The sequence below is a fragment of the Geotrypetes seraphini genome, chromosome 16 (genome assembly GCF_902459505.1).
Source record: "Geotrypetes seraphini chromosome 16, aGeoSer1.1, whole genome shotgun sequence".
Classification (NCBI taxonomy): Eukaryota; Metazoa; Chordata; class Amphibia; order Gymnophiona; family Dermophiidae; genus Geotrypetes; species Geotrypetes seraphini.
This window is the reverse complement of record NC_047099.1, coordinates 13278379-13293393: the sequence shown is the minus strand read 5'-3', so window position 1 is coordinate 13293393 and position 15015 is coordinate 13278379. Positions and strand designations below refer to the sequence as shown.

The 15015-nt window shown below is 42.1% G+C and overlaps 1 protein-coding gene across 1 annotated transcript; it reads right to left on the bottom strand.

The window, feature by feature from the left end:
* Nucleotides 1-5979: 5979 nt before the first annotated feature.
* On the bottom strand, nt 5980-6909 carry LOC117349655 (olfactory receptor 6J1-like). The gene has a single exon (XM_033923248.1). It carries the CDS (start codon nt 6907-6909, stop codon nt 5980-5982), a length of 930 nt encoding a protein of 309 aa, XP_033779139.1.
* Between the last annotated feature and the right edge of the window lie 8106 nt (nt 6910-15015).

The following is a 15015-nucleotide window of genomic DNA, read 5'->3' as shown; positions in this document are numbered from 1 at the left end:
ACAGTATACTGTATATTTGCTCACATAAAATCACACACATTTGAACAGATTAGTTAGTTCTGACATTTTTGAAGTTTAGGAGGTTATTATCTTCTGTAATACAAGATCCCTTCCTCTTGCAGAAAATGTAAAATGAGAATCCATTTGTTTGGTAGAAAGATTTCTGTTTCTGCTCATGACTCTAGATCTTCTCTTAAATATAATCATTTAGGATTGTTACAGCTCTTCCAGAAACTAAACTTTTCTCCAGGGGTCAGGCTTCATTCTATTTGCCATGGAGTTGCCAGAAGATATATCTGAACTCCTTTGGGCTCTGTCATCTCTCAGTATGTGCTTATAGTGTGGTCATGAATTACTGCATGCATGCTAATTGGTCAGTCTCTGCACATTTAAGCTAAATATCTCCCTATAACATATGCTTTAAACATCCCTTGGAGAATAACATGCAGGAGGTTTGATAGCAAGTAGGCTGGTTATCCATGGGATAGTTGCTTCCTAATTTTTATCTACCCCTCTTGAACTAGTCACAACCAATCACCAATGTCTAAGAGTTGGTCTAAGGACCTATCTGGTAGATTATTTTTTTTTTTCTATAGCCAGGTCAATAGCTAATCATAGGACTCCCAGCCTCAACTTTGGGACTAATTGGGTTCCAGAATCAATCAGAGCTTTTCCTTGATCAGAAGAACATAAGACATGCCATACTGGGACAGACCGAAGGTCCATCAAGCCCAGTATCCTGTTTCCAACAGTGGCCAACCCAGGTCACAAGTAACAAACTAGATCCCAAGTAGCAAAACAGATTCTAAGCTACTTATCCTGAGAATAAGCAGTGGATTTCCCCAAGCCATCTCAATAATTACCTATGGACTTCTCTTTTAGGAAATTATCCAAGCATTTCTTAAACTCCACTAAGCTAACTGATTTCACCACATTTTCTTGCAACAAATTTCAGAGTTTATTACATACTAGCTGATGCCCCGGCGTTGCACGGGTATTTAATTATAGCAATAACACTGTAAATGGATTCAAATAAAGATACTTTATAGTGGTGAACGAAATTATTGTTTTACAGCTTAATAAAAAGTACAATATTCAAATTATAATGTGAAATATTTGACAAAATGAATACAATACAACTAACGCAAAACGTGATTATAAACAAAATTTTTAGTTTCACCTCCAGGAGCAAGAACATATAAATTGTTGGGTGAACCCACCCTTGAGCAAGCAACATAGAGTTGTGGGCCGAGAGACCCCCAGAACATATCACCCCAGATAGTGAGGGATCTGCATACCACGTTTCGTTCAAATTGGTCAAGCCGTTTTTGAATTACTGTGAGAATGGCAGCTTTTTACATTTTTTCCTTTGACATGAATGGGTGAAATCTGATTTTCTGTTTGTAGCTCCGCCCACGTGTGCAGGTCGGCCACGAGACCCCCACAACATATCACCCCAGGTAGTGAGGGATCTGCATACCAAGTTTCGTTCAAATCGGTCAAGCCGTTTTTGAATTACTGTGAGAATGGCAGCTTTTTACATTTTTTCCATTGACATGAATGGGTGAAATCTGATTTTATGTTTGTAGCTCCGCCCACGTGTGCAGGTGGGCCGCGAGACCCCCAGAACATATCATCCCAGGTAGTGAGGGATCTGCATACCAAGTTTCGTTCAAATCGGTCAAGCCGTTTTTGAATTACAGTGAGAATTGCAGCTTTTTACATTTTTTCCATTGACATGAATGGGTGAAATCTGATTTTATGTTTGTAGCTCCGCCCACGTGTGCAGGTGGGCCGCGAGACCCCCAGAACATATCACCCCAGGTAGTGAGGGATCTGCATACCAAGTTTTGTTTAAATCGGTCAAACCGTTTTTGAATTACTGTGAGAATGGCAGCTTTTTACATTTTTTCCATTGATATGAATGGGTAAAATCTGATTTTATGTTTGTAGCTCCGCCCATGTGTGCAGGTGGGCCGCAAGACCCCCAGAACATATCACCCCAGGTAGTGAGGGATCTGCATACCAAGTTTCGTTCAAATCGGTCAAGCCGTTTTTGAATTACTGTGAGAATGGCAGCTTTTTACATTTTTTCCTTTGACATGAATGGGTAAAATCTGATTTTATGTTTGTAGCTCCGCCCACGTGTGCAGGTGGGCCTAGAGACCCCCAGAACATATCATCCCAGGTAGTGAGGGATCTGCATACCAAGTTTGGTTCAAATCGGTCAAGCCGTTTTTGTGTGATCGCGGCACATACACACATACATACCTCCGATTTTATATATATAGATTATGTGAAAAAATAGTTTTTCCAGTTTGTTTTAAATCTACTACTTAGTAGCTTCATTGCATGGCCCCTAGTCCTAGCATTTTTGGAAAAGGTGAGCAAGTGATTCCATATCTACCTTTTCTACTACACTTATACTCCCTTTTATTAAACTGCGCTAGCAGTTTTTAGCGCAGGAAGCCATGCTGAATGCCCCGTGCTGCTCGAGAGACTACGGGAACTCACGGCATCCATTTCCTGTTGGCGATCTGCATGGGGCAGGAGCGTAGGAAGATCGCTCCTGCCCCAAAAGCCCGCTAGACCACCAGGTAAGGCCGGGATGCCGGGGGAAGGCGGGAGAGAGGCGAGGGTGGGTCAGAGCTGGATATTCGCGGTATTTCCCTATTCGCGATCCGGCTCTGCCCCTATCCCCTGCAAATAACGAGGGAGATGTGTCGTGTTTTCCAAGTCGGTCCTGGAGTACCCCCTTGCCAACTCAATTAAGTTTCTTTAACCGCTTTGACAATACAGCACAGTTGTTTCTAGCACTTATGTCTTTTATAACAACACAGTGTCTGGAAAAAAATGGTACATTCACACAGACCTGCTTCAGTTTCTTGTATTCCAACTGTGCACCAGCACTCACTCTATTCAAACATGATTAAGAAGAATTAAATGTGTAGAATGGTTAACAAAGGGAGACTAATCAATCCTGGGAACTTCCTGAGAGAAAAAGCTCCAAAGGAGTTCACCTGGGTGTATCCTCAGCGCATGAGCGCAAGAAGCACCTTACAGGATTATACCCACAAACACCACCTTCAGTCTCCCCATGAACCTTTTAAATACTTTGGAATTTTTTAAACATTGAACAAGATTTTGAAAATATATAAGCATAATGGGGGGGTTTCTCTTAGCTAATTCATAATTTGTGCTGAAAGTGTCCTACTTAAACCTTGACACATCCACAAACAATTTCTTGGACGAGAAGTCCATAGTCTGTTATTGAGAAAGACATGGGGGAAGCCACTACTTGCCCTGGATCGGTAGCTACTACTTGGGTTTTGGTCAGGTACTAGGGACCTGGATTGGCCACCTTGAGAACGGGTTACTGGGCTTGATGGACCATCGGTATGACCCAGTAAGTCTATTCTTATGTTCTTCAATGCCACTTAACTGTTGGCTCAATGAATTCTGGGTTTCATTATGAAGTCAGTTGTTTTGTGAGCTTGATGCACTGGAGCTCCATCCTGTTGAACAAATAGTCAGAAATGTCTTAAATTTTAGGCAGAAACTCCTGTTGCAGTAAGGATTTTTTTGATTATTTGGAAAAGTGTTGGGGTTTCCATTTTTTAAGGACAATGTATATGCAGTCATATGCAACCCTGATAGTCATATGCAATACAGATTAACAGCAAAATATGGTTTGGACAGAGAAGTATCTCTCCTTATAGATCTCAAATATTTTGATATCCAGGCTTATAGAAACCAAAATTTCAAATTGATTGAAGATACCCTCTGGTTCTCATGGAGATGGCTCCCATGTCCAGCCTACTACTTTGTAGACTGAATAAAATTATCCTTTCCTTTTTACGACTTTTCCCCAGTTTTGAAATTTTATTTTTGGTTCATTTACGGACTGTGTAAAAAATTGGAGGCCTCAATTCAAATAGACTTTACACATATTAAATTCTCTAACACACATTAAATTGACGTATGCGCACCTAAATAAATAGAGTTAATACTAAAGAATACATACCATCCACCTTTGAGTGAAGAAGAGATTGAGGCAGAAAATATACCTCCTGAGAAAAATGGTATGCTACAAAAGTGGCCTCTGTGGGTCAGTAGCAAGTGTTCAGTTTATGAGAAACAGTCATTGGTTTGAATCCCATAAAACTTTACCTAAGAGTGTAAGAATAAAGTGATAATTAAAGCATGGGCTAACAACCAGCAAAGTCTGCTTCAAACTTCCATTGTAAATACTTATGGAAAAGATAAATACTTATAATGTCTGAATATACATAATATAACTCATTTTGAACTGTTACTAAAAAAAAAAAAAAGAGTTGAGCTAAATTCTCAAGCGGCAAGGGTTAATCAAATATTTTTATTAATTTTATTTGTTGGTTCTTTGTTCGTGGGTTCTCCCTTGGCCGTTCTCCTTGACAAAGAGAGCATGTAGAATAAGGAGAAAGTTTAGTGATTCTCATTCCAGTCCCAGAGGATTCCCAAAATCACTTTGGTTTTTAGAGTCATCTTATTTTACATTTCATTGAGGATTTCAGGGCAGAGTGTGTTAAATTAAGGCCATGTGAGAGATGTCAAAAGTAGCAGGACATCCTTGCACAACCTTTTTGCTGTTACTCAAGAATATAAAAGTTCTTTTTGCAGACTTTGGCCAAGTCATCGGACAAGTGAGGAATTTGGAGTTTGAAGAGGTTTGGCTTGATGATCTGAAGTCTTGAACAGTGAAAGGTAGAGGGAATACAAGTATAGACTGTTCATAAGATAATGCTCTGAGGGAAATAAACAAAACATTCTTCTGGTTTGAAAAAGTTTAGTGTTGCAATGTTATACATTAGTTGATGTACAAGGGATTCCTCTTGGAGGCAATTCATTAAATATGTATATCAAAATATAACTTATAACCATCGATTGTTACACATTTTCAGGTATGCTATAAGCTAGAAATATTTTGTAAATTGAGAATGATGACATGTCAGAATCAAAATATAGACAGACACAAAAGTAAAAATTAGTTCTGTGTTTGTGATGAGACAACCAGCCTTTGCATCTGTGCAGAGAACAGACATTTCACAAGATCCTCAGATTATTATATTACATCGTAGTTTTAGCATTAATGTCTTGGTGGTCAAATCTGAACCCAGAATCATTTTGGGCATTATGAGCTGGACCAAGTGGAGATAATTCTACTAGATACCCGGGACCCCCAATAAGACCAGGGAAGGAATCAGGGATTAGAGGGTGGAAGGGTCCACCCAGGGGGAGGGGGGAGGAGGGTGGTCCATAGGAAGGTTTGACTTCTGGCAGGGGGGGTGTCAGGTCAAAAGCGCACCGGGACAAAGGCGCGTGCAGACAATTGAGCGCAGCGAGGAGGTGCGCACCGCAGAAAATTACTGTTTTAGGGCTCCGCCGGGGGGGCGTGGGGGTGGAACCCCCCCCACTTTACTTAATAGAGATCGTGCCGCATTGTGGGGGGTTTGGGGGGTTGTAACCCCCCACATTTTACTGAAAACTTAACTTTTTCCCTGTTTTTAGGGAAAAAGTTAAGTTTACAGTATGTATCCTGTTTGTCTGTTTAGATTGTAAGCTCTTTGTGTAGGGACTGTCTTCTTTATGACTCTGTACAGCGCTGCGTACATCTGGTAGCACTATAGAAAGAATTAATAGAAGTAGTAGTATAAGTTATGCACATAAGGGCAGGAACCCATCCATACACTGTGACTTTGTATACCCCATTGCAATTGCATACAATGTGAGTTGGGAACTAAACTTGTACTTATGTTCATGAATGTTACACATGGAATTGCTAGTTTTCTATAGAATGCAAATAGCACTTATCTGTTGGTGTGTTTTGTTTTTTTAATATACTGTACAGTATATATATAAGTGCTGGTGAATTTTGGGTCTTTCAGGCCTAGAAAACAGAGGTCATGCTCTGGTCGCCCAACCACAACTCTTAATATCTTTTCAGGAAAATATCTTTCTCTTTGTGAAGTCTTTTATTACCTCCTTAACCTTTCCATTTCTTAAAGTGTAAATGAAAGGGTTTAACAAAGGAGGCAAGGCATTGCTGACCACGGATACCCCTTTGTACAAAGTCGTGGAAGGGTTGATCATGGGGCTTATTTCTATGAACACTGCACATCCATATACCAGTATCACCATAGTGAGGTGGGATGCGCAAGTAGAGAAGGCTTTATGCCTCCCATCTGCTGATGAAATGTGGAAAATTGTGAAGATAATGTAAGTGTAGGACACTAATGTTGAAAGCAGAGAGGTTGGCAATATAATTAATGCTAAAATGATTCCAAGTAGTTCTACAAACCGGGTATCAGCACAGGCAAGTTTCACAATAGAAGCACTGTCACAAAAATAATGGTCAATGACGTTGGGTCCACAGAAAGGGAATGTAGAGATGATAATTGTAGGGAAAAGGAGAGACAATATGGATCCAACCCAACAGAATAACATCAATAGAATGCACAGTTGAGCTTGCATGATAGTGGCATAGCGCAGTGGGTTACAGATGGCTACATAGCGATCAAAGGACATGATGCCCAACAGAAAAAACTCAACAGTTGTCAGAAGGAAATAGAAATAGGATTGGGTAATGCAGGAAACGAAAGAAATTCTTTTATTCTCTGACACAAAATCTAATAGCATCTTTGGAAATATGTTTGATGAATTAAATGCTTCCAGGATGGACAGGTTGCAAAGGAAAAAGTACATTGGGGTATGGAGACAAGCTTCCTTGCAGATCAGTACAATCATCAAAAGGTTGCTGACTATCGTGATTAGGTAAATAAGAAAGAACAAGAAGAAAAGAGAAATATGCAGCCCACGACTGCCTGGAAATCCCATAAAAATGAATTCTGTAACAAAGGATTGATTCCTCATATTCTGGAGAGCTTTAGATGATTGACTGAAAAGAAATTTAAGAAAGACAATTACCTATAAGAGAAGATAAAACGTATTTTGTTTTTAAATGAACATACAAGAACTCCATCTGTACTGTACTGTATATCTTCTAATCCTTTAAAATTTAGCTTCTTCTAAACTGTAGACCAGTGGTTTCCAACCCTGTCCTGGAGGACCACCAGGCCAATCGGGCTTTCAGGCTTGCCCTAATGAATATGCATGAGAGAGATTTGCATATAATGGAAGTGACAGGCATGCAAATCTGCTCCTTGCATATTCATTAGGGCTATGCAGAAAACCCGACTGACCTGGTGGTCCTCCAGGACAGGGTTGGGGACCACTGCTGTAGACTACTGCACACAGTTGGAGGGAAAAGGGTGAGATTTTCTACACCATATTTCTGTGGTTAAAATCAAAATAGTTTACATATTAGATACAGGTATATATATAGTACCTGGGACAATGGAGGATGAAGGGATTTTGCCAAGAGTCACAAGGAGCTACAATGGACATAGAACCCACTTCCCCTGCTTCTCTGGCTATCATAATGTTAGGCTACTCCTGTCACGCCAGCAAGCCTTTCACCAGATGGATAAGTACTGCATGTGTGTCTACCCCCAAATTCCATATCTTACAAGTGAAATACATTTTGTAAGATCACAGCATGGCTAATCAAGTAGCTCAAAATAATCCAATGTCCCTTCCATAAGACATAACAGCATTTTTATATGATTGCATATGGTGGCAACAAGAAGATTGGCATTTCCCTGGAATCCATACTGATAAGACTTATTCATCATTTTGGTATGGCTTGCAAAAAAGGAGCAGAGAGAGTGAAGTTTGCCTTAACAGATCTTGATAGCCCCTGATGCAGTGACCTTTGAGCTGCAAAATGATGGCCACTGTCAGATAACGGATCTGCAATTACTTTCTTTGAAGTGCAGATCAGCCCCTACTGAGACAAAGCTAAAGTTTTTGAATACTTGATACTGACTATATTTTATGTTGATGATGGAAGTTGGGGGGTGAGTTGTCAATGTGAGCTCAAACTTCATAGTTACATTGGGATGGTTTCCCAGTAACTTCTGAAGCTTTTTCCTTCATTTTTTTTATGTCTTATTGAGTGCAATGGAGCATAGATTGATGGCGATTTATTTAGTCACTGGAGGTTTATTTTTGATTAATATACAGTGACTACTCCTGTCCTTCCATAGGTGGTTTTTTTTGAGCTGCAAAACAAAAAGAGAGCATATAATATCAAAATGATTTTGCATTAAGTATTCTGCTGAATTAATTCATGTTTCATGCTTTTTGATTTAGGGTTCCTTGCACGGTTGTAAAAAGAGCTCTTAATGTTTTGTCTACATAAAGAGGTGTCTCCAAATATACCCACTTTTTAAAAATCAAACTGCACTAGAGGTTTTAAGATCAGGCTGGTGAGGTAAGCGCTCCAATGCTCATACTAACTAAACTAAACTAAACTAAACCTTAGGTTTGTATACCGCATCATCTCTACATTCTCGACATGGTTAACAAGAGTTAGTGTAGAAAGGAACTCCAGTGGAGGGAAGAGGCAAAATGAAGAGAAAATTTAGAGGACTAGAATAACCAGAGAGGGAGGAGGAGTTACATTTTTGAAAATAACCAGGTTTTCAGATGTTTACGGAAGAGTTGGAGGGAGCTCAGATTCCTAAGAGGGGAGGTAAGGTTGTTCCAGAGCTGAGTGATTCTAAAAGGGAGGGAAGAACCTAGTTTTCCTACAAGTGAAACGCCTTTTAGAGAGGGAAAGGAAAGGTTCAGTTTTTGGGTGGATCTGGCAGAATTGGGGTTAGAAGAGTTCCAAGAAAGAGGAATGAAGGGAGGGAAGATACCGTGTAGGATCTTGAAAGTGAGGCAGGCACATTTGAAGTGGACTCTGGAGATAATCGGAAGCCAGTGGAGCTTGGATAAAAGCGGTGAGACATGGTCGAATTTGCTTTTTGCGAAGATAAGCTTAGCAGTGGTATTCTGAATCCGCTGGGTCTTTGAAGGTTTTTCTTTGTTAGGCTAAGGTAGATAGAGTTGCAGTAGTCCAGTCTGGAAAGGATGGTGGATTGGACAAGGACGGCAAAGTGTTTTTGATGGAAACAGGATCTCACTTTTCTCAGCATGTGAAGGCTGAAGAAACATTTTTTTACTAGGGAGTTGAGGTGGTCGTTGAAGGAAAGTGTAGAGTCAATGATGACTCCCAGAACTTTACTAGAATATTCAAGATACAGAGTGGGGCCAGAGGACAGTGGGATGGAGGTGGGCAGTTGGTCCAATTTTGGGCCGAGCCAGAGAAGTTTTGTTTTAGATTCGTTCAGTTTCATCTGCACAGTGTGGGCCCAGGATTGAAGGTTCGATATACATGAGGATATGTTCGCCAAGAGGTTGGTGAGGTTCCGGTCGGTCTCGAGGAAGACAAAGATGTCGTCTGCGTCATACTAAAAACCTCTAGCACAGCTTGCTGAAAGGAGCCCATAATCATTTTAGCCTTTTCTTAAAGACACCAGTAGGCAAAACGATGTTAATTCCACATCGAACATTCCAAATTCATCCACAATGAAGCCGGCGGCACAATGCGCAGCAGCCTCAAAGAAGGCGAACAGAATGTTGGGCATTATCAAAAAAGGTATCACTACCAGAATGAAGGAGGTTATCCTGCCACTGTATCAGGCAATGGTGCACCCGCATCTGGAGTACTGCGTTCAGTACTGGTCGCCATACCTTAAGAAGGATATGGCGATACTCGAGAGGGTCCAGAGAAGAGCAATGAGGATGATAATAGGCATGGAAAACCTTTCATATGCTGAAAGATTGGAGAAGCTGGGGCTCTTTTACCTGGAAAAGTGGAGACTTAGAGGGGACATAATAGAAACTTATAAGATCATGAAGGGTATAGAGAAAGTAGAGAGGGACAGATTCTTCAGACTAGCGGGGGCAACAAAAACAAAAATTGAAAGGAGACAGATTCAGAACAAATGCTAGGAAGTTCTTCTTCACTCAGAGGGTGGTGGACACCTGGAATGCGCTTCTAGAGGAGGTGGTAGGGCAGAGTACGATTTTGGGTTTCAAAATGGGATTAGATGATTTCCTGAAGGAAAAGGGGCAGAGGCAATGCTTATGTGCAATCAAACCTATGCCCATGCATTGACACTCCATATTACTCCAACCTCCAAACACATACATATTTCTAGGGATGGTGACTCATGCCTTTGAAAGATTATTAAGACTCTATGAATTTGGTAAATTTGGTAAAAATTGGGTAAATTTGGTAAAAAAATAAAAACTAGTTAAACAACATAGGGCTCCTTTTATGAAGCCGCATTAGCGGTTTAATATGCGTAATAGCGCGTGCTAATTTGCCGGCTGCCCTAGCCGCTACCACCTCCTCTTGAGCAGGCGGTAGATTTTCGGCTAGCGCGGGGGGTTAGAACGCGCTAAAAAAAGGCACGTGCGATAAAGCCGCTATTGCGGCTTCATAAAAGGAGCCCATAGTCTCCGTGGAGGGCTTTACACTTCGTCCAGCGAGTTTCCAGGGTTTTTTTTGTAAGCTACAATATAAACTCGCTGGACGAAGTGTAAAGCCCTCCACGAAGACTATGTTGTTTAACTTGCTTTTTTACCAAACTTTTCAAACCATTTAAGAGAACCGTTCGTGTCACATAACTTAACATAACATAACTTCTATACCGCCATAATCAAACAATTTCTAGGTGGTTTACAAAAAAGAAGCGAAAAGATAGATAGCGGAAGACAGATAGTTCTAAATGCAACACGTTACTTGGCAATATTCAGTATAAAATTTTTGTTAACCCTGATATCCACTTTTAGGAAATGAATTTGTCAAACAACACTGATTTAATTACTTTTCAAAATGCACCATAAGACATCATGACTCCACCAATGTAATTACCCCACTAGGACCGCTGCTTACTTGCTTGGAATGCAAGGGTCCTATCCAAAAAAAGTCTTGGATCTGCAGCCAATAATTTTTGGATAAACAAATAAATTAGAACTCCTAGTCAGTGTAACAAAATATGCAAACTGGAACATTGTTAGTCCTTATGCACTTTTCAGCATTCTTTATTTAAGTTTCTGTCTCTTCAAGTCATGAAGTTGACGTCTATGTAGGTTTATTTTTATAGAATACCTTGCCTTCAAGTAATTCTGATTTACCTAATTATTCGAGGGGGTTGAAAAGCCTTAAAGACCTGACTTTTTGATCCTTCCTTTTCTGGTCTCTAGGTTTGATTGTTGTGAAGCTTTCCAGTTCCATTATAGTTTTTTTTAATTATTATTTTTGTTCATGCGGTATATTAAGTTAATAATCAAATCAAATATAGCTCAATAAGAAACATTCACTAAATAAAGTATGTTAAACTGTGTTATGAGTTAACATGCATATTATTTAATATTCTATCTAATGAGACTTGGTTAAATATATGAGGATGGTTTGAAAAAATTATAAAAAAGCAAGTTTAACAACATACCCTCTCTTCTACGAAACCGCGCTAGCAGTTTTTAGCGCAGAGAACCGTGCTGAATGGCCTGCGCTGCTCCCAACATTCATAGGAACTCAATGAGCATTGGGAGCAGCGCGGGCCATTCAGCGCGGCTTTCTGCGCTAAAAAATGCTAGCGCAGTTTCATAGAAGAGGGGGATAGTCTCCATTGAGGGTTATACACGTGGAGGGGCATAATAAAAAAAAACGTTTAAGTCCCTTTTTGGCCTAAGTCCTTAAAAGTTCAAAGCAGAAGCAGGGAAAGTGTCCATAACCAAAACAAACGTTCTTGTTTTGATTATGGCCTGCCTCTACTAAACCGCCCAGATCACCACTACATCTAAAAGTACACCCCCACGACATTTACATTTTTTGGCCTTAATGAAACAAAAAAACGCCTAAGCCCCAAACGTCCAACAGAAGGGCTTTTAGGCGAAGGAGGAGCCAGTCCTTCGCCTAAAAGCTGGATTCTGTAACCGGTGTCTGTCAAAAACAACACCAGTAACAGAATCCCCCCCCACAACGATCCAGGCAGAAGGGTGCCCAAGCCCTCCTGCCATGTCGAACCGTGAACCCCCCCTCCGACAACGTCAGGGCAAGAGGGAGCTCAAGCCATCCTGCCCCGCGATTTCTAACCCCCCCCCCCCCCGATTACGGTCGGCCAGGAGGGAGCCCAAGCCCTCCTGCTCCGGGCACTCGCGGCACCCCCGACAACATCGGGGCAAGAGGGAGCCCAAACCCTCTTACCCTGTCTATCCTCCCACTTACACAAATGGGCCAGGAGAGAGCCCAAGCTCTCCTGGCCCCTGCGACCCCCCCCTCCACCTACACGAACGGGCCAGAGGGAGCCCAAGCCCTCCTGGCCCTGGTGACCCCCTACTCCCACCCCCCACTATAATACGGGCAGGAGGAATCCCAGGCCCTCTTGCCCTCGACACAACCTCCCTCCTCCCAATGACCGCCCCCCCCAGAACTCCCAATCGCCCGCCCGCTGACCCGCGACCCCCCCGGCCGACCCCATGACCCCATTATCCCCACCCCCTTCCCCGTACCTTTAATGTTGGCCAGACGGACGGGTGCCAAGCCCGCCCGTCCGGCAGGCCAGCCGGGTCCAGAATGGGGCCGGATTGGCCCAGGCAGCAGAAACCCCACCCACACCCATCCGTCTGGCCAACATTAAAGATACGGGAAAGGTGGGTGGGGTGGAGGTGTCATGGGGTCAGCCAGAGGGGTCGCGGGTCGGCGGGGGGGCCGATCGGGGGTTCTGGAGGGGCGGATATTGGGGGGAGGGGGTTGTGTCGAGGGCAGGAGGGCCTGGGATCCCTCCTGCCCATATTGTAGTGGGGGGTGGAGGGTAGGGTGTCGCCGGGGCCAGGAGGGCTTGGGCTTCCTCCTGGCCCGTTCGTGTAGGTGAGGGGGTCGCCGGTGCCAGGAGAGGTTGGGCTCTCTCCTGGCCCATTCGTGTAGGTGGGGGGATCGCCAGGGCAAGAGGGCTTGGGCTCCCTCTTGGCCCGACGTTGTCGGGGGGTGATGTATCGCGGCAGGAGAGATTGGGCATTTCTCCTGCCGCGATAGTTGCGGTGGGTAGGTTGCCGGACCACTGAACTGATTGCACCAGCGGCCATCAGCTCAGCGGCCCCTTTTTTGGCACTTAGACCTGGTTTAACTTCGTCTAAGTCAAAAAGGTCTAAGTGCCGACTAGGCAACCTGTCAACTGTTTTGGTTATATGTGTTGTACGCCTAGGTGTAAGTCAGCCCACCTCCCACCCACTGCCCGCCCTTTCCCCTCCTCTAAATACACCTCTTTTCTCTCTGTGCGTTTAGATGCAGGGGAAAGACCTAAGCTGTTTTTAGATATGTCTAAAAACCAGCTTTGGTTATGGGTACTTGGACGATCAGGCTTTTTGATCATCCAAGTAGCCATTTAGGACACTTTTTAGATGTTGTTGTTTTTTTTGATTATGAACCCCTTAGCCCAGTGAGTTTCCAATTTTTTTCATAAGCTATTTTTCCTATGATATGAAAAATCTGGAAACTCGCTGGACTAAGGGGTCCTTTTACTAAGGCACACTAGCTGATATTTTTTTTTATAAATCTTTATTCATTTTAAAGCCAAAAATAAGTGTAACATATTATGCAGTCACTTTAACAGCACTTAAATTCACTCAGAATTATATTCTATGACAAATGCATATATCATTCCCCCCTTCTACTTATCCAAAAATTTGCACTCAAAATTTTTTTAAAAAAATCTTCCCACCCACCCTGTAAAATCAACAATCGCTACTTATAAAATTTTGTCAATGGCTCCCAAATATCCATAAATTTCCTATAATGTCCCTGTTGTATGGCCACCATACGTTCCATTTTAAAAGTGTGACATAGAGATTTAATCGATCCCAGTTTTTCCAGTTCCTCAAAATAAGTTGTATGGCAACCCCTGTCATTATAAAGAGAAGTTTGCTATTCCGAGCAGATATTTGGCTTTTAGCCCTCATTCATGTACCAAATAGGATGGTATCATACATCAGTGCCACTGGATTTTCCAATATTTTGTTCACTTGATCCCAGATGGATCTCCAAAATTTAAGTATCAAGGGACAATAGTACAATAGATGATCCAATGTCCCAACTTCGAGACGACAATGCCAGCATCTATTAGACTTGGAACTATCTAATTTCTGTAATCGAACAGGGGTTCAAAATGCTCTACGTAATAAGAAAAAACATGTTTGTTTCATAGATGCAGACACCGTACATCTCATCCTCCAAGTCCAAATTCATGGCCATTGAGACGCAGTAATCTGATGCTTTATCTCAATGCTCCAAATGTCACGAAAACCAGTCTTTGGTTTCTTATTCAAAAATTCAGATATTAATTTGTACCACTGAGCGGCCTGATTCCCAGGAAGTCTGTCTGGAAGCATAGGACTGATTTTTAAGATTTTGCCAATCAGGGAACCCCCCCACACTAGCCAACTTAACGTGTCCATTATATTAGCGTGCCTTAATAAGAGAGGGGGTAAGTGCTTAGCCCTTGATAAAGACTACGTTGCTTTTTTACCAAACATTTCTAAACACCCTCATCAATGCTATCAAGTTGCTACACAGCGCTGAGCAGTCTTCCAAATGTTTTAGTCCATAAAGTGCTATCTGCTCTGTGAAATGTCCTGGCACTGTTTCTATTCTCACTAAAATCTTTAAGACTAGGCTATCGCACACGTCTATAACCACTTAAGTAGTCTAAAGAGAAACCAGGGGTCTCAAGTGCTCACAGTCAGAAGCCCGATGTTTTTCTCAAAGCTAGTGACTTATTTGGTGAGCTATCATCGGTCCTGTATGTTCGCTATAACATCGACTACTACTAGTAGACCGATGATAGCTCACCAAATAAGTCACTAGCTTTGAGAAAAACATTGGGCTTCTGACTGTGAGCACTTGAGACCCCTGGTTTCTCTTTAGACTACTTAAGTGGTTATAGACTTGTGCCTAGTCTTAAAGATTTTAGTGAGATTCACAAAAGTTTGGAAAGACTGTTTCTATTCTCCCAAACTTTCAAA

What these genes read in the sequence shown, in the direction of transcription:
- LOC117349655 (XM_033923248.1), bottom strand. Translation starts at nt 6,909, where the DNA reads ATGAGGAATCAATCCTTTGTTACAGAATTCATTTTTATGGGATTTCCA.